The sequence below is a fragment of the Canis lupus genome, chromosome 13 (genome assembly GCF_048164855.1).
Source record: "Canis lupus baileyi chromosome 13, mCanLup2.hap1, whole genome shotgun sequence".
Classification (NCBI taxonomy): domain Eukaryota; kingdom Metazoa; phylum Chordata; class Mammalia; order Carnivora; family Canidae; genus Canis; species Canis lupus.
Window position 1 is genome coordinate 44006738 of NC_132850.1, and position 26458 is coordinate 44033195.

General features: G+C 33.8%; 1 protein-coding gene across 1 annotated transcript in view; it reads left to right on the plus strand.

The window, feature by feature from the left end:
• SMARCA5 (SNF2 related chromatin remodeling ATPase 5) overlaps positions 1 to 26458 on the plus strand; it is a 40252-nt gene that overhangs the window by 6008 nt on the left and 7786 nt on the right. Inside the window, exons 3-16 of the mRNA XM_072773418.1 lie at positions 3034 to 3200; positions 7105 to 7205; positions 9355 to 9455; positions 10188 to 10367; positions 11477 to 11632; positions 11723 to 11854; positions 13355 to 13423; positions 16257 to 16366; positions 18292 to 18518; positions 20522 to 20643; positions 20727 to 20879; positions 22236 to 22368; positions 25176 to 25324; positions 25521 to 25640. Of these exons, the coding sequence (XP_072629519.1) occupies positions 3034 to 3200; positions 7105 to 7205; positions 9355 to 9455; positions 10188 to 10367; positions 11477 to 11632; positions 11723 to 11854; positions 13355 to 13423; positions 16257 to 16366; positions 18292 to 18518; positions 20522 to 20643; positions 20727 to 20879; positions 22236 to 22368; positions 25176 to 25324; positions 25521 to 25640 (1920 nt within the window). The remainder of the gene's footprint in view (positions 1 to 3033; positions 3201 to 7104; positions 7206 to 9354; positions 9456 to 10187; positions 10368 to 11476; positions 11633 to 11722; positions 11855 to 13354; positions 13424 to 16256; positions 16367 to 18291; positions 18519 to 20521; positions 20644 to 20726; positions 20880 to 22235; positions 22369 to 25175; positions 25325 to 25520; positions 25641 to 26458) is intronic.

The following is a 26458-nucleotide window of genomic DNA, read 5'->3' on the forward strand; positions in this document are numbered from 1 at the left end:
CCAGGAGACCCTATCACTGGTTTTCTTTAAACTGAATTCTCAGCATTTATCTCTAGCCCAGATGCTTCCAGCCATTGTATTTTCATTTGTTTGTTGGACATTTAAGTCTTTCTTAGGAATATCTAAAATTGCATTTATTCTATCTCATACATCTACATTTACTGATAGTGACAGTTCTTCTTAATTTATACCCAAGCTGTCCATGATGGTACTTCATTTTAATAGTCTTGCAAGTTTAACCTCATAATTCCTCTTTTTTCTCCATTGACCTATTCAGTATTCTTTTATTGCATGGGTTATTTTGTTTGCGTCTGTATCTGTTTCCTTATAATGATCTGGCCTCTTCCAAATCTCTCCATATATTTCTTTGAAGTTTTTCAGTCTCCTAGTTATTTCCTTGACTAACACTTTTCTTTTAAGCAAGCTCCTTTATCATCTGCTAGTTCCTAACCATAGGTAAGTCTCAGTATCCATTCTTCATTCTTGGTTCCAAAGGATGCTGAATACTCTTTGAGAAAACTAAATAATAGTGTTGATTGGTATCAGAATAAATTTATGGTTTATGGTTTTTACTCCCTTAGACTTTCAGTATTTATTGTGCAACAACCCATTTAGTTATTTAAAAACTTTACCACTCTGATTAAGTTTTCTATTTCATTTCTGCCATCCTGATTTTTCAGGCTTCTTCTACAGTTACAGGCCTTTAATTTATTTCCCTTCTATTTTCAAATATGTATGGCCTGTACTGCCCTGTGTCATTTCCTCCTGTTTGAAAGAAAGAAGCTGATTTTAAGCTATTGATTTTAATCTATTTGATTTTATGATTTATGTCCTTCAGGTTCCTAATCTTACTGTTTCTACTTTTTAAGGATGTTTTCTCTTTTCTCTTTAAGATCTCAAATCATTTTTATTTTAATATTCTCATTCTCAGCCAAGGTCTTTGCTTATTTTTCCTTAACCCTTGCCACAGTTCCACTAAAAGGTTAGTCTGTAAATGTTGTTCTGAACTCCTTGGTTCTTTGCAACCATTACCACTTTGAAATGAATGAGTTGTGAGAATTTTGAAGTCACTGACTTTTGTGTAGAACTGTGATGAAATTTATACTTAATTCCTTAAGGCAGTAGTTCGAAATTTGATCATATAGAAGGTCTTGGATATTTTTGCTCTGAGGGGTCATGAAGCACACTTTGAAAACTTAAAACACCTAGAGCCACTAAAGGTTTTTAAACATTAGAGACATGTGATAAGATCTAAGAACAGGAGAGGGGCATATCCCCCTCTGTGTTGAAACATTATGTCTTAGGATTTTCCCGGTTATCCCTGTTAAAATTTTAGTGCTATTCCCAGTTCTTTTTACTCTGCTTTATTTTCTGAACATTTATCACCTTCTGACAATCTCATAATCCCTTAGGTTGATATTGGATTATAAGGGGGGAGGGTGCTTTCTTTGGTAGATACACAAAACTAGTTGTTGAACTGAATGGCTATTTAAGAAGTTAATATTGATTGAAAACTTTTGAAAGAAGTGAAAAATACTTAGTGATTTTTGAATACTGCAGAATAGGTTTTACCTTAAAATGTCTAACTCTGACCTATCTGAATTACTTTCCAGAGTTTATTCGATTCCAAATATAATTACAGTAATTGAATAGATTTTTTTTCATCCTTAACATCTTCTAGTTGCTTGTTCTTATTTTATTTATATATGCATTGAAAAGTGAAATAGTGCAAAATACACATAAGTATCACAATACTTTAAAATAGTTTGTAATCTTCAAAAACAAAAAAGTGAAGCATGTCTTCTACAGGAAATTATCATGGGGAAGTATGTTGATTTCAAGGATCTTAAGTTTTTTTGGTTTAAATTCTTCCATTAGTGTGATAATAAGGAACATTTCAAAGTGGCAGATGTTAGTCATGAAAGGATGAAATAGTATTAACTGCATTGGGTTAATGAATATTTCATGAACAATAGATTTTTAAAAAATTTTTATTTATTTATTTGAGAGAGAGAAAGCATGAGGAGGGGGAGGGAGAGGAAGAAGTGGATTCCCTGATGAGCAGGGAGCCTGACACGGGGTTCAGTCCCAGGACCCCAGGATCATGACCTAAGCTGAAGGCAGATACTTAACTGACTGAACCATCCAGGTGGTTCCCTCATCCTCCCTTTTAAAGTAAGCTCTCTGCCAGATGTGGGGCTCAAACTCATGACTGAGATCAAGAGTCATGTGCCCTACCCAACTGAACTAGCCAGGTGCTCTTTAATAATTGTTTTTTAACCTGATACCTTTTAAAAATTTGGCACAGCTTCACTGATAAATGACCAATGTATTTTTCCCATTTCTGAATAAATTCACTTGTATTTTTTTAAAAAAATTAAAAATTTTTTTTTTAAAAATTTATTTATGATAGTCACAGAGAGGGGGGGAGAGAGAGAGAGAGAGAGAGAGAGAGAGAGGCAGAGACATAGGCAGAGGGAGAAGCAGGCTCCATGCACCGGGAGCCCGACGTGGGATTCGATCCTGGGTCTCCAGGATCACGCCCTGGGCCAGAGGCAGGCGCTAAACCGCTGCGCCACCCAGGGATCCCTAAATTCACTTGCATTAAATAATTTTTTGGTCAACTATATTGATGAATAATTGACCCAGTGCAGTTTTAAGTATAAATCAGTGAGTTTTGGCAGATTGATGCAATCAACCACCTTATAGTCTTGATGTAGAACAGTTGTATCATCCCCTGAAAAGTTTGCTCTCTTTATTCCCTTGACACTTCAGATCTGCTTTCTGTCACTAGCTATAATTTCATGTAAGTGGAATCACAATATGTAGTCTTTCGGCATTTGGCTTCTTTCACTCAGTATAATGCCTTGCCTTTTTTTTTTTTTTTCTTTTCATTTAGTGCTTTTGAAACTTGCCTATGTTACATGTCTCAACAGTTCCTTTTTTATTGCTGAGTTCATTGTATAAAGGCATGCTGAAACTTTGGACTCTGAAATTGTATTAATATTTTGATAAAATGTTTTATTTTTTCAGCAAACTGATCGAGCAAATAGATTTGAGTATTTATTAAAGCAGACAGAGCTGTTTGCACATTTCATCCAGCCTGCTGCTCAGAAGACTCCAACCTCACCTTTGAAGATGAAACCAGGGCGCCCACGAATAAAAAAGGATGAGAAACAAAACTTGCTATCAGTTGGCGAGTGAGTAATCGTTTATACTTCAGAGTTGACACATTAATTTTTGATAATATTCATTAGAAGCATAAAATCACTTCATTAAAAAAAATGTTTTAGGGCTGTTATTTATTTGGCCCCAGTTAGCTTGATGGGATGTAGCCATACTTGTATAAATTATTGTAATGCTTTAGCTCTTACGGCATTTTACTGTTTATGGAATTCAGATGTTATCCATTCCTTGTAGAAGAAACAAATGCAGAGTTTAAGCAGCCTATTTTAACATCCCATAGGAGTAATTAGAATAATCCAAGCTTGACTTTAAGTCTGCTTTGGGGTATGCTGTAGGCATAAACCACATACATGCATCAAGGGGATCACTTTTATCTGAAGTCTTTGGTTGTTGAACAGAATGTTGTGATGATTTATGCCGTAGCAGTTTGTCTCAAATTTGTATTACTTCGTTGTTCTGCAGATTGAATTGTCAAGTTGTATGGTGCCTTTAGGTGGTTGTTTAAAATGTGTAAAGTAACTTACATGTTCAGTTTATAAATACTTTCTTGGAATTTTTGTACTGATTGGTTAATTAAGGTGTTTAATTAGTTATAACTAATAGATTTGATATTAACAGCTTTAGGATAATCTCAGTTTCCTGAAATGACCTCGTAATTCCCAAAGTGAAAAATGAAAAATAATCCATAATTAAATCCACTAGATTATCTAAGAGAGGAGATTATAGACTGTTATCAACAATGTTAAATTTACCATACAGTTTATAGAAACATGAAAACATGAGCTGTACCTTGAAGGAATTTTCATCAAAAGCATAAACACAGTACCTTAATCTTACTGGGCTATTCTACTCCTCTAATATATCTTATTCCTTATCCATTGTGTGTCACCTGTTTGTTTTAATACGTATGAAACTTCATAAGAGAGACATTTGCACTTCAGATGTATTTAAATTGTTCAGACTTGAGAAGTGTGCAGCTATTTTCATTTATTTTTTATTTAAAATTAAAAAAAATTTTTTTGAGAGCATGTGAACAGGGGGAGAGGCAGTGGGAGGGAGGGAGAGAATCTCAAGTAGGCTCCACACCCAGAGCCCTACATGAGCTTGGATCTCAGGACCCTAAGATCTCTACCTGAGCCAGAGTCAAGAGTAGGCTAAACTACCCAGGTGCCCCTTGCAGCTATTTATGCTTTGGAAATGACAAATACTGTAATGTGTATTTTTATGGTATAGGTAGTTACTATACCTATAAGGTAAAAGAAACACTTTTTTTTTTTTTTAATTTATTTATGATACGCACACAGTGAGAGAGAGAGGCAGAGACATAGGCAGAGGGAGAAGCAGGCTGATGTGGGATTCGATCCCGGGTCTCCAGGATTGTGCCCTGGGCCAAAGGCAGGCGCTAAACCGCTGCGCCACCCAGGGATCCCAAAAGAAACACTTTTATTGAGATCATATAACATAAAGATATTCTGTAGTAAATGTATAATAAATTGTTTAGCTTGGTCTTAGCTAGTGTTATTGAGGAAAAGAAGTCTTGGTTTAGAGATTTCTTCTCTATCCTTCAAGCCCTTTTAAGTGGAAAGTTAGCTTATGCAAAGTCATTAGGGTGATGGTACTATCCTTAAGTATACAGTCTATATATTTTTCTCTTCCATAGTTATGGTCAACAGACCCTTAACTTGAAGTAATGAGCACATTCCAGCTTTTATCTTTTATCTTCAGTTTTATAACTAATAATCAACTATCTTGATAATAATAGATAATAATAATAGACTGTGATATATTTTTTTAAAGATTTTATTTATTTATCCATGAGAGACAGAGAGAAGTTCAGAGACACAGGCAGAGGGAGAAGCAGTCTCCCTGTGGGGAGCCCGATGTGGGACTCAATCCCAGGACCCCAGGATCATGACCTGAGCCAAAGGCAGATGCTTAACCCCTGAGCCACCCAGGTGTCCTAGACTGTGAGATTTTATTTTTAAAAAAGTTCTTTCCTAGTTTGTGGAGAATAAATTATTATTGAGGATATATTTTTGTACTCAGTGTCATAGGATTAGAATGCAGAGAAGGACAAGGAATACTAAGACATTCTAATTTGAACCATATAAAACAAGCAAGAATGCTCTTGAATATATTTCCTGCTTTGGTCTGAGTTTTTAAGAAATGCATCTTTAAGAAGACTGATTATCATCTTCCATCAAGCATGTAGTTTTGATGGAAATCAAGCTATAAATTAGATTTACTGTTTTCTAATTTAAATGAAAATATTTGTTGAAAATATAAAGGTACAAAATTAGAAGCTTCAGAATTAGAGAGTAAGTACTTTTATTAACCTGAGCCCTTTATAGACTATTAAATTTGGCAATATTAAAACTGCAGAAAATTAATTTTTTAAGGCGGTATATCCCAACTTTCTTGGGATGTAGAATCTGGGCATTTCTAAAAAGCTTTGAGTAATTCTGATAAATCCCTGGCTATAAGAGTCATTGGTTAACCACTAAATCTCCAGTCTGCATATTCTGCAGCTTTTGGTGAAAGTTGTAGTTTTTACTTATTTTAAAACGTAATATATTCTTAATAGAAGCATGGTTGACACACAATGTTACATTAATTTCAGGTGTACAACAGAAATTCCACAACTCTGTACATTATGCTTATGCTCACCATGGTGAAAGTTGTAGTGTATTGGATTCTTAAAAAAATTTTATTTGTATTTGAGTATAGTTGATATACAGTGCTATATTAGTTTTAGATGTACAGCTTAGTGATTGGACAAGTTTATACATTATCTTGTGTTCATCACAAGTATAGCTATCATCTATTTTCTTATATTGATATTACAGTATTATTGATTCTATTCCTATGCTCTGCTCTTTATTCCTGTGACTTATTTGTTCCATAACTGGAGGCCTCTCTCTATCTCCCTCTCCCATCATCTATCTGCCCAGCACCCCAACCTTTCCCCTCTGGCAGCTGTTCTTTCTTTGTGTTTATAGTTCTGATTCTGCTTTTTGTTTATTATTTTACTATTTTATTTTTTTTAGATTTCATTTACCAGTGAAGTCATATGGTATTTGTCTTTCTCAGTCTGACTTCTTTCATTTAGCATAACACCCTTTAGGTCTATCCATGTTGTCTCAAATGGCACAATCTCAACCTTTTGAAAGTTGTAATTTTTAAGGGTTGCCTGGGTGGCACAGTCAGTTGAGCGTCTGACTGTTGGGTTTCAGCTCAGGTCATGATCTCTTAGGGTCTTTAGATTGAGCCCTGCATTGGGCTCTGAACTCAGTGGAATCTGGTTAAGTTTCTCACTCTCTTCCTTTGCTCCTGCACCCTCCCCCCACCCGGCTCACTTTCTCAAATATAAAAAGAAGTCATAGTTTTTAAAATGAGACTCCTGGAACTATTTTCTGGCAAAAATACTTTAAAAGGTAACTTTAAATTACAAACTTTGGAACACCTGGGTAGCTCAGCAGTTGAGCACCTGCATTTGGCTCAGGGCGTGATCCTGGAGTCCTGGGATCAAGTCCCTCATAGGGCTTCCTGCAGGGAGCCTGCTTCTCCCTGTGCCTATGTCTCTGCCTTTGTCTCTGCCTCTGTCTCTGTGTCTCTCATGAATAAATAACTAAAATCTTTAAATAAATAAATTACAAACTTTGAGAGTTTTCTGTGTAGTTCCTCAAAGTGACATTACCTCAAGTGTTAGTCTATTTTTAATAATTGTATGTATATCTTAGAAATCCATGTAAAACATTTCAGGTTTAAATTTACTAATCCTGCTGTCCTACTTTTCTAGTATTAAATGCCTTATAAAAATTGTGGAATCTTTGTTGGCCACTTGACAATTACGTTGAAATAGTAGCTAGTACTTAAAGGTAAAGTGCTAATCAATTGATTTAATCTTGAACTTGACAGCTACAGACATCGTAGAACAGAGCAAGAGGAAGATGAAGAACTATTAACAGAAAGCTCTAAAGCAACCAATGTTTGCACTCGATTTGAAGACTCTCCATCATGTATGTTATATACATATATAACTGATTTTTTAAAAATCCTCTTTTAAGACATCCTTTGGTTAATGTTTTGGATCTGTCTTGGCTGTAATTTATAAAGGGAATTTTTAGTAATCTTTTGAAATTTATTGATTGTGAAATCAGATTTTTTTTTTGATGAAAATCATAGTATTAATATACTATAATATAGTGGTGCTGTATTTCAAAGGTGCATAAAAGGCCACTGTGCTTATTATTATTGCCTGAATGTATATGTAAACCTAGGAATGATTTTTGCCTTATATTTGTCCCAGTTAAGAAAACTTCATGTGTAAAAGAAAGCACTTCATGAAGGCTTTTGTTAACTAATGTCAGGATTTTGTATTAGTTTTTGAGATTTTTTTTTCTGAAACCTTTGTTACTGGTTTTCCGAAAGAAAACTTGGTTAACCAGATTTTTAAGTTTTACTTATATATAATCTTGATAGTTTAGTGGCACATTTGTCTTTACTGAAGCCTAACATTTTTTTTCTGATCTTCCTCTGTCTTACTTGATAATTGATTTGTGTGATGGTAGTGGTTGTGAACAACAACAATTTAGGATAGTCAACATTGGACATACAATTTGGACTTGTTATTTAACTATAACTTTAACTCATAATAAGTTGAGCTTTAGACAAGATAGGATCTGGTTAGAAATTCCGCAGTCTTGGATGCCTGGGTGGCTCAGCGGTTTGGTGCCTGCCTTTGGCCTGTGGCACCTACCTTCAGCCCAGGGCGTGATTCTGGAGACCCGGGATCCAGTACCGCATCAGGCTCCCTGCATGGAGCCTGCTTCTCTCTCTCTCTGCCTCTCTCCCTGCCTGTGTCTCTGTCTCTCTCTCTGTATCTCTCATGAATAAATAAATAAAATCTTAAAAAAAAAAATTCAGTCTGTTTACAAAGTTTGTATCTTCCAATGTTTTTTGGCTATGAGTACTCAGTTACCATTTCTTTTCATGAAGTTAGAAACTAAAGCCAGATATATGGTACAGATGGTGAAGGAAATTTGAATTATTTGGATTATGTCTTTCTCACAGTCCTTGTTGTAACTAGTTTACCAGCATTGGCTAGCTTTTTATTTTAAAACAGTGTTTTTTGAAAGGTGATGAGGTACAGATGTGCATGTTAAAAAAAAAAAATCTAGTGATTGTGATGTGTATATACTTCGTAATTATTCTGGGATGAGAAATGTGTAGTAAAACCCAAAAGAGATACTGTCTCCTTATATAGAGGGACCTTTTGAAAAAGTAACTTATGAAGGTAAAGGGAAAACAATCTCTATATATCTTGTCTTATTTCCCCTTTGTTAGGAGGAAAACTAAATCCCCAGAGAATGTTTGGTTATCATGGAAGGTTTAAACACTTGGTGTAGAAACACTTGTGGGGGCCCTTGGGTGGCTCGTCTGTTAAGTGTTTGCTTTCAGCTCATCATAGAGTCTTGGGATCAAGCCCCATGTCCGGCTCCCTGCTTGGTGGGGAGTCTGCTTCTCTCTCTCCCTCTGCCCTGCTTGTACTCTCTGTCTCTTTCTCAAATAAATTTAAAAAATCTTTTTAAAAAAACCAAACCCGGGCAGCCCTGGTGGCTCAGCGGTTTAGCGCCGCCTTCAGCCCAGGCTGTGATCCTGGAGATCCAGGATCGAGTCCCACATCGGGCTTCCTGCATGGAGCCTGCTTCTTTCTCTGCCTTCTCTGCCTGTGTCTCTGCCGCTATCTCTCTCTCTCTCTCTCTCTCTCTCTCTATGTCTCTCGCGTATAAATAAAATCTTTAAAAAAAACACAACCAAACCCACTTGTGATAACATTAAAAAAGATACAAAGAGGCAAGGGAGTCTCTAGGACCAGTATATGGTAACATAGGAACTGAGTGATTGGGGTAGGCACTCTGATGCTTCACAATCATGGTTTTTGTTTCTTTGTTTTCTTTCTGCACTTGGTTATTGTCCTTATCCAATTGCTCCTTCTCTGCTCCAGATCACAGCAGCTACCTCTAATGACTTGGAAATTGAAGACAGAAAAGTCAGGGTTAACCTGTGTGGGTTCAAGTTAAACCTTTGAATATCAAATGAAGTGGACTGCCTTATATATTCCTTGTGTCTTTAAAATGTGCATTGTGTTTTTTCTTTTATCCTTAGATGTAAAATGGGGTAAACTGAGAGATTATCAGGTCCGAGGATTAAATTGGCTCATTTCTTTGTATGAGAATGGCATCAATGGTATCCTTGCAGATGAAATGGTATGTGTTTGGTAGTTTTTTGGAAGGCTATGCTTTGTAATTTAAAGTATTTTGTACCATGGAATTTTATAAAAGTTAAGATAATGTGACATCATTTTTGTTGATTATAATGCAGAACTGTTAGTAAACTAATCCTCTGTTGTCAAACTTGGTTTAGTCCCGTAAGCAGAATCTATACTTAAGTTGTGAGGAATTACTATTTATGAAAGTATAATAAAAGTAATACATTTTGACAAACCTGCTTTTGGTAGACTCTTGTAATAAAATGTTTTGGCTATTTCCCTCCACTTCTGTAAAGTATAGGATAATTGACTGATTTTTCATCAGTAATTATTTTCTTAAGGGTGGCAGCTTGTACAGTTCTGTCACAAAACATTTATCTCTTATTACTAGTTTTGTAGTGAGTGTTTCAAAGTTTCCTCATGGCTATAGTGCTGAAACATATAATTGCTTGAAGAAACTATGGAGTCAAATGGGTCTTAATTCTAGCCCTTCTGCATGACTTTGGGAAAGTCATTTAAACTTCTGTGCCTTATGGGGATAATTAGTAGTACATCTTTATAGGCGAAGATTAAAAAACATAACACAGCTAAACTCAACACATACCAAGTTCTTGCCATTTGTTAGCTATTATAAACAAATAGCTTTTCTTTTAAATGTTTTTGTATATCAGGAAATATAAATATGGATGTGTTTGTTTTGTTTGTTATTGCTTTGTGGTTATTCTTTCAGGGCCTGGGAAAAACTCTTCAAACAATTTCTCTTCTTGGGTACATGAAACACTATAGAAACATTCCTGGTCCTCATATGGTTTTGGTTCCTAAGTCTACATTACACAACTGGATGAGTGAATTCAAGAGATGGGTACCAACACTTAGATCTGTTTGTTTGATAGGAGATAAAGAACAAAGAGTAAGTTTTTCATGTTTTATTATTTTTTTGAAATTAAAAGAATTTGAATTTAGGTTTGGGGGAGGGGGTAATAACTAGAGGAAGGATAAAAGAGAAGGCCAGTAATAAACTTGGTCTTCACAAATATTAATAATGTACGTATGTAATATTGTCTTGATGGTGAAGAATCCTACTGGGGAAAAAGTGTTATAGACTATAGGATGCCATATGGGTATAGTTTGTTTCTTTTACTTTGGAATTGGTTGTATAAAATCAAAGGCTGTGTTCTCATTCTAGAAGCAACATTCTTATTTTTAAAAGAAATTTTGAGTTTATGAATTGGTTGGAAATTTGAGGAGCCAGATTTTTTTAGATTGATGTACATAATGCTAATTCATAGTCATAGTAGTTTTTAAAGATGAACTGAGTCAATTATAGTATTTTGGTGAGTTGGTATGGCATTTATTGAAATAAGTTAAAATATTGGTCAGTTGACGTTTTTTGGAAGGAAATAATAGAAATAATACTGTTTTGATTAAAATGTACTATTTCGAAAAATAATGTACTTAGTTTTGTTTTCTCTTCATTCAGCTATCAGTGATGATTCTAGGTTTCTTTTTTCCTTTTCTAGATAACTTTGCATAATTCAAGTTAACCAAGTTGCTTTTTATGTTTAGGAGCCCAATTTAAACCACTTTTTGCTTTAGTTTCTTGACGTGTAAAATAAGAATAGTAATAGCAAAGTCTTACTAGTTCTGTAAATGTGAAAGGAATGAAAATGTTTACTGCAAACAATCCTGGAGTCTTTATTCTATGGCAGAAACCACCCTCCTCTTTCTAACCCCTTTCCTGAGAATTTCAGGGTCTGGTGGAAATGAAGAGAGATATTTAAATTAGTTAATTGAATTTTGCACTGATCAATTTAGTCAATTATTTTTTATTAAATGGCTCTGACATTTAGAAATGATTAATGAAGTTAGTTTGAGCTGATTCTAAATGCTTTCATTCTATAGATAACTGTCCCTCTTTAATATTTTCCATCCTGTTTTATGTATTAGATTATTTGTCATCAATGTGTTTAATTTGTAGTTTACTTTTGCATGATGTAATTTTTTTCTCTTGCTACACAGGCTGCCTTTGTGAGAGATGTATTATTGCCAGGAGAATGGGATGTATGTGTAACATCTTATGAAATGCTTATAAAAGAGAAATCTGTTTTCAAAAAATTTAATTGGCGGTACTTAGTTATAGATGAAGCTCACAGAATCAAAAATGAAAAATCCAAGGTAATTTGGCAGTTGGAAGTGACATCATTAATACCTTTTAGAATTTCATCAATATGTAGAATATTCTAATGATGAATTTGGTTCTTTCAGTTGTCAGAAATAGTGAGGGAATTCAAGACTACAAATCGACTGTTATTAACTGGAACACCTCTTCAAAACAACCTGCATGAGCTCTGGTCACTTCTTAATTTTTTGTTGCCAGATGTCTTTAATTCAGCAGATGTAAGTATGTCTTACTGTCTTCTGGTTGGAATATTAATGTTTCTGTTTAATGCTATACATTTTTATAATAAAATTGGCCTTTCAGCACTGCTTGAGATAATTTTTAATTTTTCACTTATATGTAGTTTGGTGTAACCTGCCAAGTTTTTTATGCATCCTGAGAGTTTATTTTTGTGCCTTTCGACTTCAGTATCATTTTATAAGTCATTTTCTTTGGACTGTTACTAATTCACATACCAAATAGGTAGTCATGTTGGTCTGAATTTCTGCAGCTGTAAGTGGACTGTTTGTGTTCTTAAGGTGCTGTTTAGGTTATTTCCCAAGTGAATTTATGAACTTCACGTAGCTTGTGTTTCTCCAGGGTTGTAAAATTTGGTAAAATCTGTCTAGCCATCTTTTTTTATGGTCTAACAAACATAGAACCTAATCTTTACCTTTTAATAGATTTGCACTGATAAAAATGGTTAAATAGATATTCAAACTATCATTTGTACCTAAGAATGTAACATGTATCTTAAGAGTCTGTGCTATTAGTAATTACAGTGTTTTTTTGCTGAACCAGAGTTCATTTTTGAACTTTGTTTTCGTGGTACGGGGTGGGGAGAAGGAGAGAAAGAGAGAGCATGCATATGTGTGTCTGGCTTTTGAAGAGTTCAGTAAGTTCCAAAACAGTTAATTTTGGTTTTTGTGTTAAGGGTCATTTTATTTTATTTTATTTTATTTTATTTTATTTTATTTTATTTTATTTTATTTTATTTTTATTTTTATTTTTATTTTTATTTTTTTTTGTTAAGGGTCATTTTAAAAGAATAGAGAAATTTCTGTTTTTGGAAGACATTAATCAATCTCAGGAAAATACTTTAGTTCTGCTTTTATGTATTTTGATGTTTTTATTTTAGAGATTTTTCTTAATACATTGATACTTTCATTTGTTTTAGTAATCTGTGAAAGCTTTGTTCCAGTTAACATAATTAATTCTAAGATTATGTTTACTAACAAAGCACAAATATATAGCAGATGTGTTGAAGAGGTAAGAATATGAAAGTTATTCTTGTTCAGATCCTACCCAAATGCTCATGCTGGTAATTTAAATTTAATTAAAATTGACACTGCTCTGGAAACTGTTTGAGTAGTCTGAGTGGCCTTGGTGAACAAACTAAAGTGATTTTAATATTTTAGCTTCTCTAAAGATATTTTGCAAGAATATTCTCTAATTCTATAGAACTTCCTTTCCAGCTATCTTTTTCAGTGTGAAACTTGTTATCTTGATGTTTTTGAGAAAAATGTTTAGGAGGTAATTTGATCTTAGGGTAGTTCTAAAATGAATTGCTAACAATGACACATGAAAAATATGGGATTGAACCAAATGATTTTTGCAGTTTACATCTCAAATACTAAACTATTCTAGAATTCATTATTACAGCTAGGATAAATAGGGTATTTATAGTTAATGCTTGTAGTTCATATTTCTGATCTTCATTTTTTTGACCTTTAATCTAGGACTTTGATTCATGGTTTGATACAAATAATTGCCTTGGGGATCAAAAGCTAGTTGAGAGGCTTCATATGGTAAGTATATTGGAATAAGGTCAAAGCATTTTTTTTTTTAAGATTTTATTTATTCATGACACACAGAGAGAGAGAGAGGCAGAAACACAGGCAGAGGGAGAAGCAAGCTCCATGTGGGGAGCCTGACGTGGGACTTGATCCTGGGTCTCCAGGCTTTGAGGCCCTGCCCTCAAAGCATATTTCAAATGGGAAAAAATGATAGAAGTTTAAATTAGTGGATTATTTTCTGTTAACAAAAATGTATTGACTAGAATTAGATCTATTTGAATCTTGTCACTTAACTGTTTAATCTTACAATGGGGGCTAGGGGGTTACGAAGTATGGTGCTTTTAGTGTTAGAACCTAGGATGAAATTCTAACTTAATGGAAAAAGTAGTCCAAAAATAAGAGATTTGGTTCTCAAAGGCTAAAGAGATCCCATCTTTTGTTCTTAAATTCTGCAACTGTGTATATAAGCAACTGCTAATGGTACATCGTGAGCAGCATTGGTAAATTTTTGCTGTAATACATACATAGCTTTGTTACTTCTTACTGAAGATTCACAAGTGCAAGTTGGTAAGTGGATATATTTCTCAAATAGAACCCAGATTATGATGGCTTGACTAGCAGAATAAAGCCAGACAAGAAACTTCCATGTATCTCATCTTTAATAATTATGGCATTCTAAGATAGAACTTTGCAGTGAGTCTTGAAATGCTTACACTTTTTTCTTGCTGCATTATAAACAAAGGAAACAGGTCTTATATTTGTATCTCTAGCACAATGCCTAGTTCATAGTAGATATTTGAACTGAGGAAAAATTAAGTCTTAATGTTCAGATACTTGTTTCTGTATAAATTAATTATAACGTACTTTAAAATTCTTATGTACTGAAATTTTATTATGTTAAATATTTGAAGGTGATTATCTGTTAGACATGTTTGTTTATAATTAGGTGGCATTTAAACACGTAAGCATTCAATTTAGAGTATGGAGCATTTGTGTAGACTTTGTTTTAATAAGTAGGTACATGTATGTGAAGCAAACTACAACAATTCCACATAACAGAATCAGCCACTATAGGCATCACTATTTTGTTCAGACAGTAGTATGAAAATGCATATAATCGGGGAGAAGAGGTCTGGTAGCTACCTTTTTGTTCTCTGTCTTTAAACCTCCACCTGTGCTGTGGTCTCATGATGAAAGAAAATATTGAGTATCAGCATAGGTATACTTAGGAATGAGATCATTTTTACTTAATGTATCAGTTATCTAATATTGCAAAATACCTCTTCTGCCAAAAACAAAACAAAACAAAAAAACCCTTAGTATCTGTTTTAGTAACCCAAGAATTTATGGATTGGCTGAGTGGTTCCTTCACTAATTTTACTTGTACAATTACCTGGACTATTCTGGAAGAGGGCCAGTGGGCTAAGATTATACTAGCTTCCTTACATGATGACATTAGAGAAGTATTGCTGATTATTTTTCTCACCGGTTTTTTATTTGTGATTATATTTTTATAAGCTAGTGTTAACAGAACATAGGAAGAAACAAATCTTTAGTTTTGTAGATACTCTTGAGTTTAATGAAAATGAGCTACCTACAACATGGATAGGTTTTATAAACATGCTGTATGAAAGAAACAAGATGAAATGAGTATATGTTAGTATAATTCTATGTATGTTAAGTTAAAAATAATACTTAAAACTAATCTATGATGTTAAAGTGTAAGGGGGCATAGTGACTGGGAAGGTTGCAAGAAGGATTTTTGGAGTATTTTTAGGTGAGATAGTTGATTACGTGGGTATATTTACTTGATTGAAATTTACTGAATTGTATAGTCATGATTTGTATACTTTATGCTTTACTTCCAGAAGAAGGGTAATAAATTATTAAGTTTTTATTTTCATTTCAGTATACTTAGCATACAGTGTTATATCACTATTAGGTATATAATGCAACTTTCATACATCACCCAGCACTCATCACAAGGGTAGTCCTTAATCCCCATCATCTATTTCACCTTATCTCCCCACCTACCAAAAGGGTAATACTAAAATCTCTAACCATAAAAATATTTTAACGTGGACCTAGCTTTAAGTACTGTTAGTCTTCATGAAAGTACAGTATTATGCCTCAGCCCCCTGGTCCCTTATCTGCAGGTAATACATTCCAAGACTTCTAGTGGGTGCCTAAAACCAAGATAGTACCGAACCCTGTATACACTGTTTTTTCTTATATATATATCTGATAGTTTAATTTTTTTCCTTTATGATAGTTTAACTTATAAATTAGGCAAGGTAAGAGATTAACAGCAATAATTATAAAATACAATAATTGTTCTGTAGCATATGTTATATAAATATGGTCTCTCAAAATACCTTATTGTACTGTACTCATCCTTCTTGTGATGATGTGTGAGATGATAAAATGCCTATATCATGAGATGAAGTAAGGTGAATAATGTAGGCATTATGCCATAGTGTTAGTCTACTGTTGACCTTACGATATGTTAGGGGGAGGATCATGTTTCCAGATTATGGTTGATACTGGTAACTGAAGCCATAGATAAGGGAGGATGATAACTAGTTTTAAACCTGAAAGCCAGTGAATGGTGAAAGCATCAAAACGTACTGTTTTTAGTATTTTATTACAATATAGTAAGTATATATTCATTATATGTATTGAACAAGTAATGATCCTGTATTACCCTTCAGGAACTCAGAAATAATAAATTATATTTGAAAGGGAGAAATTCTAGAAATATATAAATTTCCATGTATTTAATAAACAATTTTGAGATCCTGAAATAGTAGTCATAAGATCATTGGCATTTCTTTTTTGTCTTAAGGTTTTGCGTCCATTTCTCCTTCGTCGAATTAAAGCTGATGTTGAAAAGAGTTTGCCTCCAAAGAAGGAAGTAAAAATCTATGTGGGTCTCAGCAAAATGCAAAGGGAATGGTAGGTATTCTTAGACATTTTAAAAGTCACTATTGATTCTTCACTAACTTTCATTTATATTTTATTTTTCTGATTGTGTCTGCAAGGAATTAATTGGCTGTCTGCCCTGTTGAGCTCAGCCTGAAAAGTTTTCGGTCCTATAATTTAGGACTTGTTAATCAAATTTATAATACAAAGCCTTAAAACTATTAGTTTACAGAATCAGGCTGGGAGATTTGTGAATCCAAGGATTAAACTTGGCATTTAATTAAACAGGGATGTGTGTTTGTGTGTGTGTGTGTGTGTGTGTGTGTTTATACCTAAGTTTGGGTTTTTTAAAAAGGGGTGACTCAGATGTAGACATGATGTTAACTTGGTGGTTCATAAATACTGGATGTGAATCAGTGCTAATCTGATGAAGATGGAGAATATAGAGATAGAAAATTTAGGTGCTTTCTTTTAACCCATAAAGCTATTATTTTATATATATAAAAGGCTCTGTTCTGAGTGGATGTTTTAATTTAGGCAAGATAAAATGTCCTTTTGTGGATTTGTGGTGGTAATACAAGGTAGCTATTTTTTAACACCTCTCTAGGGCATAATAAAGATGTTGAAAACCTTGTAAGTTTCTTTTTCTTCCTTTCTTTTTTTTTTTTTTTTTTACAGATAGAAAGGTCACCATGAATCAACAGTGTGAAATGGTTGTAGTAAAAGATAGCACTTTAGCACATGTTAAAATACATGTTGTGTTCAAAGGAGAGAAATAAATAGCCACCTTATTCTTTATTGGATACACTACATTTCAAGTGTATTTAATTCCATACTTGATAAATGTCTGCAAGCGGCTGGAGTTGTTGGTAGAAGTATAGAAAGAATAGAATGTAAAGAAATGGGCACATCATCTGAGGAAGAGATGACCACTGTAGACTTTTCAAAGACTTTATAAGGTAGCAAAGCTATTATTAGGCTTGTCTTGTATGGCTCTAAATAACAAAACTATGACATGAATCAGTGTTAAGAGAAATATTTTTTAGTTAAATATTAGTAAACTTCATATCAGAATTGTATAGAAAGGGTTGCCTTGAATAATACTTTATGCTTCATAACTGGAGTTGTTATGCTTGGATTGCTTAGGTTATTGAAGTTACTCTGTTCAGAGGATTCAAGGTCATGAAATTTTTGTATTTACATAGATTGGTCTTTCCTGCAGAATGTTTACATCCTTGATGTGCATTCAAAGCTTTTTATAATCCATCCTTAGTCTATGACTGTAGCTTTACTGCCTTCATATCCCCCCACCAATTTACTTTTATTTGTATTTAAATCACATTGTATTCATTTTATTCTCATCCTCATGCCTTACCCTATCATGATTCCTCCTCCCTCATTAGATCTTCATGTTCTCACCCAAATTCTACACTAGTTACATTGAATAATAATTAAATACTATTGGCACTCCATTGGAAAAGACTACAAATTAAAATTATGTTTAAAACTTCCTTGGGGTGCCTGGCTGGCTTAGTACAGCTTGGGACTCTTGATCTTGAGGTTGTAAGTTAAGCCCAATGTTAAGTTTAGTGATTACTTAAAAATAAAAAATTAAAAAAATATGTGACTTAGGTTTTAAGTTTTGCTTAATTATTTAAAAACATGTTCTACTGCTTTGTTTTAATTCATCCCAGGGAAGCATACTATTTTGGACCTCAAGGTCCAAAGTGTAAGTGTAAACATTAGAACAGTGGGGGAATAAAGAAAAACAGGGAAAAAGAAAGATGTTATAATGCATGGTAATTCCTAACCACTTCTTAGAAGTTGATGGGTTCTTTATAGGTATTTTTGAGTTAAGGTATTTTGAGTTAAGGTAAGGGAGGTAATTAAATGTGAAAGTAACAGGGAAAGTAACCGGGCACATTTGAGCCCTTTTAAAACATTTTTCTTCTCGATAGGTATACTCGGATATTAATGAAGGATATAGATATATTAAACTCTGCAGGGAAGATGGACAAAATGAGGTTATTGAACATCCTGATGCAGTTGAGGAAATGCTGTAATCATCCATATCTCTTTGATGGAGCTGAACCTGGTCCACCTTATACAACTGATATGCATTTAGTGACCAACAGTGGCAAGATGGTGGTGTTAGACAAGCTGCTCCCTAAATTAAAAGAACAAGGTAAGTACGTTACTGATATCAAATTTAGAAGTGATGAAAACTGTTTTACATTTTAATGTAAAATAAAGGATCAATACAATTTAAAATTACTGATCTGGCAAGTTGAAGTATGGGAGGGCATCGAGAAACTTCTATTCTCATTACCCAAACTTCATTTCTCTCCTCAATTTTAGGCTTATACATCTTTTTAGCGATCAGTAGTTAGGGCAGTTACACTCCTAGATTTTGGGGGAGAGTTCTCACTTTATATATATAAAGCATATATATATATATATGCTTTCCCAGATTTATAAGCTTTTTTTTTAAAGTGCCAAGAATACTCTTTCCACACATAGTTCCCAGATCCTTTGGTAAACAGTGTTGTGTTCACGGTATTTGTTTTTTATTATTTATGTGGAATTTTTAATTATTTAAATAATTAAATTTAAAAAATAAGGTTAACGGTAATTACTAAATATGTGCATGGACCCAAAGCAGATTTGTTTATAACATGGTGACTTTTTTGTGTGAAAATGAGTACGTCTGTAGTATATATAGAGTTATAGTTAAAATACATGAGTATAGAATGAAATGATTATGATGCCAGCTTCAGTCATTATAAATTCATGGCAAAACTTGTTTATATCTATACCACACTTCTTTTCCTCTTCTGGATTATTTTGAAGTAAGTCCCAGACATCAAAGCATTTCATTCACAAATTATTAATTCTGTGATATTGAAATAATATAGTCAGATTTCAGATTTTTCCATTTGTGTTTTTCCAATGTGTTTTGTTAAGAATGACTTTGTAGGGCAGCCCCGGTGGTGCAGTGGTTTAGCGCCGCCTGCAGCCCAGGGTGTGATCCTGGAGACCTGAGATTGAGTCCCACGTTAGGCTCTCTGTATGATGCCTGCTTCTCCCTCTGCCTGTGTCTCTGCCTCTCTCTCTCTCTGTTTCTATGAATAAATAAAATAAAATCTTAAAAAAAAAAAAAGAATGACTTTGTACCTGTCACCTCTCTAGGATACTAAAAATTAAAAACCTTCTAAGAGTTGTCAGTGAATTGGTTTACTTTTTTCTTTTTTGCTTCTGTGCCTTTTTGTGGAAATACGTTGTATAAAATGCTTTCTTTGAAAACTAAATAGTAAAGGATTGACTTGGAAAGGAATAGCAAGAACTTGGTAGAAATACTCCAATATTAAAGAAAGCTGTATTAAACTCTGGAAGGAGAATGGAGACTATTGAGCATCCTTAGGTTTTCCAGGTATAAGAAGGTGAGATACCAGCAGATTATCAGCTTCAGTTTATAAGACAAGATAATTTCATAATCCTTACTTTTTTATGATGACTTCTTGGTCTTCTATATTCTACTGTGAAGGCATTGCTTAGTTGGCTGAAGAAATGGAGGCAGTTTAATAACTAAAATCATGGCATAGGTAAAAGATGACCATTTAGATGTGAGGCCACCCTTACATTATGGTCCTTCCATTATTACCAAGTCTGGAATTAGGTCTTCAGAACTAGAAGGAGATGGGTTTTGGGTGTGTGTTAGGGGACGTTCAGGGTCATGCACATGGGAGAATTGTGGTGGAAGTGGTGGTGGAAGGTTATTTTTAAATCCATGTGGAATAAAAAGGATTATTCTCTCAGCCTTGGGACAGACCCAGGTCAGGACAGTATACCCTTTTCCATTGATCTTAGTGTGTTGTACAGATATTACATTACCCTTTCCATTTGTGCCACGGAGGGAAAAATGTGGAGAATGACTGACTTAGATAAATAATGCATATATTTTTTTCTTTTTTTTTTTTTTAAGATTTCATTTTTATTTATTCATGAGAGAGAGGCAGAGACACAGGCAGAAGGAGAAGCAGACTGTATATATATTTTTTCTTATAACCAACTAGGTAACTTAGAGTTAAGGGGAACTGGTTAGTCTTAGTTTTGGTTAGCCTTAAATTTTTAAATACTTTTTTTTAACTTTTGAAGCTTCTGAAAATGGGCTGTTCTATTTGTTAACAGGTTCACGAGTACTAATCTTCAGTCAGATGACAAGGGTATTGGACATTTTGGAGGATTACTGCATGTGGAGAAATTATGAATACTGTAGATTGGATGGGCAAACACCCCATGATGAGAGACAAGTGAGTAAGATCCAGGGAGGGAAGATAAAAAAATTTAACAGATAAAATAATTGCCTGACATTTGTTTCTTTTTATACCTATAGGAGTCCATCAATGCATACAATGAACCAAACAGCACAAAGTTTGTTTTCATGTTAAGTACACGTGCCGGTGGTCTTGGCATTAATCTTGCTACTGCTGATGTGGTAATTTTGTATGATTCAGATTGGAATCCCCAAGTAGATCTCCAGGCTATGGTAAGAGATAATAGTTAAATATATTCTTAATATTTTCTTAAAGCTTAATTTCGTTAGAGCATACTAATGGTCTGCAAATTTCAGTGACAACCCAGTAGAATTTTTTCTCTGACTTAATCATTCAGGGAGGGTGTTTTATAGGTAATCTTTCATCTAAAGCAAGATATCTCTTACAGCTTTGCCATATCTTGGAGTATAGCTATGTCCAGTGTATCCTGATGCCCCAAGTGGGGGGGATAGAGAGAGTTGAGGATTGCCTAAGAAATTTTTTTATGGTTCAGATCCTAAAGTGTCCCCACATTCATTGCCAGCACTCAATCAGTGTAACTGGGTGCAAGGGAATTGGTAAATGATAGTATAGTTGTGCCTTGGGAGGAAAGGGAAACCAGTTTGGTGAGCTATAGATCTACCATGTTAGATGCTTAAAATTTATGCCCATGTGTAGAAGTTCTTTGGCTAGAACAGGAGGATCATTCTTAGATTGAGAAAATGTATGATCTGCGGATTAATATGGAAACTTATAAATTCTTAAGTTTGATACTTGACACATGGTATTTGTGACCATAACACAGGTGTTGGTTGCTTATAAGAGTAGCTGAGGAAAATTGATCAATTAGACATAGGGATGTTTTGTAAGAATGTGTTTTGTGAACTTAATAGAAGTTAAACGGAATTCAAATTAATTTGACTACTTGTATGTAGTTATTTGAAAACTAGGATTTTTATATTGTTTGTGGAGTTCTTTTTTCATGTTACTTCTTTCCCTAATAGCAATGAAGTTTGATGTATGATTTAGGTGGGAAAACAATTTGAATTTAAAACTAAGAAAAAAAGATTTAAACAATTTTTTATCATCCACCTTAAAATTTATAATTTTATCTGTCTTATCTGGAGATGTGTGAATTTTATTTATTATTTATTTACTTTTAAGATTTTATTTATTTGAGAGAGAGTAGGGGGAGGAGCAGAGGAAGAGGGAGGGACAAGCCAACTCCATGCCAAGTGTGGAGGCTGACTTGGGGCTTGATCTCACAAACCTGGCATCATGACCTGAGCCAAAATCAAGAGTTGGATGCTCAGCGGATTGAGCCACCGAGGCACTCTTAGAAACCTGTGACTTCTATATCAGTATAACCTAGAAGTTTTCCTTGTGAAATAATCAATTAATTTGATTGAAACAGAGAAGCTGCAAGGATCTGAGAAATATTAATCTAATAAAAATCTATTTTTAGAATAGTTTTGTTACATTAAAAACTTTCACACCTGAGAATATTTTAGTTTTCCGTTTTGGTATACACAATCAAGTATTATTTGTGTAATTTTTAACTATTCAAAATAACATGGTAATTTGCCTAGGACCGAGCACATAGAATTGGACAAACCAAGACAGTCAGAGTGTTCCGCTTCATAACTGATAACACTGTGGAAGAAAGAATAGTGGAACGTGCTGAGATGAAACTCAGACTGGATTCAATAGTCATTCAACAAGGTGAGTCTTAGAATTGTAAAAAAAAATTACCAAGTTGTATTGACAAATGTTTTTTTCCTAGATTTTCTGGAGGTTCTTATTATTGACCATCTGTGGGATCAAGCTAGCGGCATGAACAATATTTATATTCCAGAAAATAGTAAGCTTTAGTTTTTCATAAGAGGATGGGTTTAGGCTGAGGAAGATTGAGGTTTGCATTTGGCTTTGCCAGTTAGGTCTTTTATAAACCTTTTGAGCCTATTTCCTCATCTGTTAAATGGGAATAAAGGGAATTGAAGTTCAGGATTTTTAAGGATTAAAGGGGATAATGTATATAAAATACCCAGCATTCAGTGTGGTACATACTAAATATAGCTGTGGTAAGTATCATTTATATGTACTGAAAAGCACTCTATTAATTATTCTGGGGTAAAATGAAGACATAAAGATGAAACTCAAAGAATCTGATGTTATATTTTGTTTTCTAGTCTACACCTGTTTACTTAACAGCACCAGGTTCCAGGCATTGATTGGTCTTAGTGCTGAGAATAAAATGGCGAAAGAATGCAATGCATGTGTCCCTACTTTCATGGAGTTAATTTGTAATTTAGTGAGAGGGATGCTCAGAATAAATGTTTATGTAAATAGGACTAGAGCTTGAGAGTGGGATTTTATTTTGGGTTGATTGAAGGGAACTAAATTCTCATGCCAGATTAGCTTTTAAGGAAGACATTTATGTTTTCATGAAGCTTTATTATAATAAGGTTGGTGATGGGGTGTAAAGTATTTATTAAAGTATAAATAAAGTATTTATTCCAGTAAAATGGAAAAATAGAAAAAAAACCCTTCAATTACCTCAGGGTCATATAGGTTTCTTTCATTCTCAAATTTGCATTTTGAGCATGTTCTTTTATCTGTCTATAAAGAGAGACTGTTAATATTGTTTGCTGATGATTCCATATTGTGTGTCTTCATTTTGTGAACTGCCTTTTAATTTCTGTGTAAAGGAATGTTGCATTTCTTTTATATCCTCTTAATGCCAACCATAGTGTTAATCACACCTCTGAATATGTGAAGACAATAAATGATGGCTTATTATTAGTTTTATTAATAATTATTTATTAAGTGCTTACTTTGTGCCATGCAAGGTGCTAAATACTTTGTATCCATTATCTCATTTAGTCTTCATGCAATTTTGAGGTTGGCATAAGAAGTAGAGGCAAGTCACTTATATACCATTCATGTAACTAAGAAGTGACTTATCTAGGACCAAGAAGTATATTAACTATTAGAGTGAAGTGTTTACATGCGAAAGTCTTTGGAACTTGCCAAACAGTAAGGTTTCTCCTGGATAATGTAATGGCGAGTTCTTCTCCCTCTCATATTCATCCATGTTTTTAGAAAAACACCGGCCTTATAGTATTTTTAATTATTTTTATCTGTGAAACATTTTTGAAAAATGAAAATTATAATCAACTTAGAAAAACTAAGTTTTTTTACTTAGGTTTTTGGTTTTATTGGGGGTACAAATTTTGTATATGTGCTGCTGAAGTGAGCATGGGGGTGGGGCTTAAATTTTAGAGCAAAATTTTGTGCTAATAGCTCTGTAGGCATTAGTCAAAGAGCAAGCCTCAGGTGTATCTCTTTGTATTACTGTCTTGCAGAGTAAGAGATGTAATTAAAAATAATGAGAAATCATAGAACTGCTTTCTGTCTGACCAGCTCCCCCTCTGTCCAATGGGGAAGTAGTTTCAGTAAGACAGACCATTTTGTTAGTAGTGAGGTAGCTTTCAAATCAAGAAACATGTTCTGTAGATACATCCTAACTTTGAAATTCATAGATGTTGGTGGATTCTGTTAGGGATGCAAAGCTGTGATACACAAGCATTTAAGATCCAAGAGAACAATTTGATCTTTATCCATACTCCTTTATTACAAGTTGATTGGAATACAAAAAGTGAAGCTTTGTGTAAGTGAAAATATTTCTTGATATTTTTGTTTTTGATGCTTGTGTTTTCGAAAACACAAATTATAGGGTTGACCTATAATTCCTACCAATTGAAGATCTTAGTTTTCTTATGTTTAAATTTCTTCTGTGATCAAAATAAGCTTTGAAGAGTTTCAGTTCTTTAGATTAGGAAATTTAATTTATTTAGTCCCTAGATAAAGTTTGGCAATATGAAGGTTTTTTTTTTTTTTTTTTTTTTACACGTTACCTTTTTTCCCCCACTTCACTTTTCGAAGAAAAAGCTGATTGGGGAGTACTAGTATTAATGTCTTTCTGCTTATCAGAACTTCTTGTGATTATGATTTGATCTCTTGATATTTAAAAAAAAAACTTGCTAATTGTGATTTTCAAATATTCCAGCATGATACTATTCAGCCCATATAAGAATACTTTTTATTGGGCAGCCCCGGTGGTGCAGCGGTTTGGCGCCGCCTGCAGCCTGGGGTGTGATCCTGGAGACCCGGGATCGAGTCCCACGTCGGGCTTCCTGCATGGAGCCTGCTTCTCCCTCTGCCTGTGTCTCTGCCTCTCTCTCGTTCTCTCTGAATGAATGAATAAATAAAATCTTTTTTTTTAAAAAAAGAATACTTTTTATTGAGATATGGTATGCAGTAGGTTTCATTATGTAATGATGGATTAACAGGATATTTCAAAGTTTACAACTAAGAGTGGCATATTTTTATGTGAGAATCAGAATTATCGGCAGTGAATAAACATGATTAATATTTGAGGCAAAATACATGGTATTACATCTAACATTTAAAATTCCAAGTTTCAAAACAACCTTGATTAACATTATACAACATTTTTTTTTTTCCAGGAAGACTTGTGGATCAGAATCTGAACAAAATTGGGAAAGATGAAATGCTTCAAATGATTAGACATGGGGCAACACATGTATTTGCTTCAAAAGAAAGTGAGATTACTGATGAGGATATTGATGGTATCTTGGAAAGAGGTGCAAAGAAGGTGAGGTGTAGATTAAATGATTATGTTTTTAATATAAAATCTTTTAAATCAGAACTGTTTGAGGAAATACGTATGTGAGCCATAAAAAGGAGTTTTTGTGTACTGCAGAGCCTAACTTATTTTGACTACAGTTCTCAAGGTTTTTTTTTGTTTTGTTTTTAATTCTCAATATAATAAAGTGGTTTTTTACCCCTAGACTGCAGAGATGAATGAAAAGCTCTCCAAAATGGGTGAAAGCTCACTTAGAAACTTTACAATGGATACAGAGTCGAGTGTTTATAACTTTGAAGGAGAGGATTATAGAGAAAAACAAAAGGTAACTTGAGAAAGCTATTTTGGTTACTTGAAGGCCTTACTTTACTTAAAACTTGCGATTTTAAGTGTTAGCTGTAACACCTTGTAAATTTGTCTCCAAGCAGTCATTTTTATATATTCACATCTAAATTATTTTCATTTTTACATGTAATATCAAATTTTCAGTTAGTAATCTCTGAAATGTTTTAAAAGCTTATGTAATGAGGCTTACTATATACACTGTTAGAGTTGAAATATATTGTAGGGGTGATTATAATTTAGAATCTTTGAAAACAAATAATTGGCAGAATTAACATAACCTTACTAGATTTTTTTTAAAAGACATAATTGGCTGGTAGTGATTAAAGGGGAAAAACTTCGTAATTTCTTAAGTAATATTTGTTAATATATAGTGAAATTAGAAAATACAAGTTGGAAGAAAAATAGTTCTACTCAATGTTTTTTCTGTTAACATTTAAGCTTTGTATATCCTCTGGATTTGTTCTAGGCTAAATACATATCTATATTTTTCTCCTAGTTTGAGTTATAGCATTTTCTGTAGGTCTGGTCCTTCCTCCTCCTCACCAGATAAAATGTTCTCCATTTGGTCAAGAAATACTTAAGTATATCTTTGCTATTCACCATGTACTGTGCAGTGTATTAATTACATAGTTTTGAGCAAAGTATAGTCCCTTATCCTTGAAGAGCCAATGGTCCAGGATTTTATGAATATCTTGCCACTTACAAATAACAGTTGTAATGATGTATACACAGTATGAATTGCATTCATCTAAGATTTGTGACTGTAAACAGTCAAAGTTGGTGATTTGCATTGTTTCC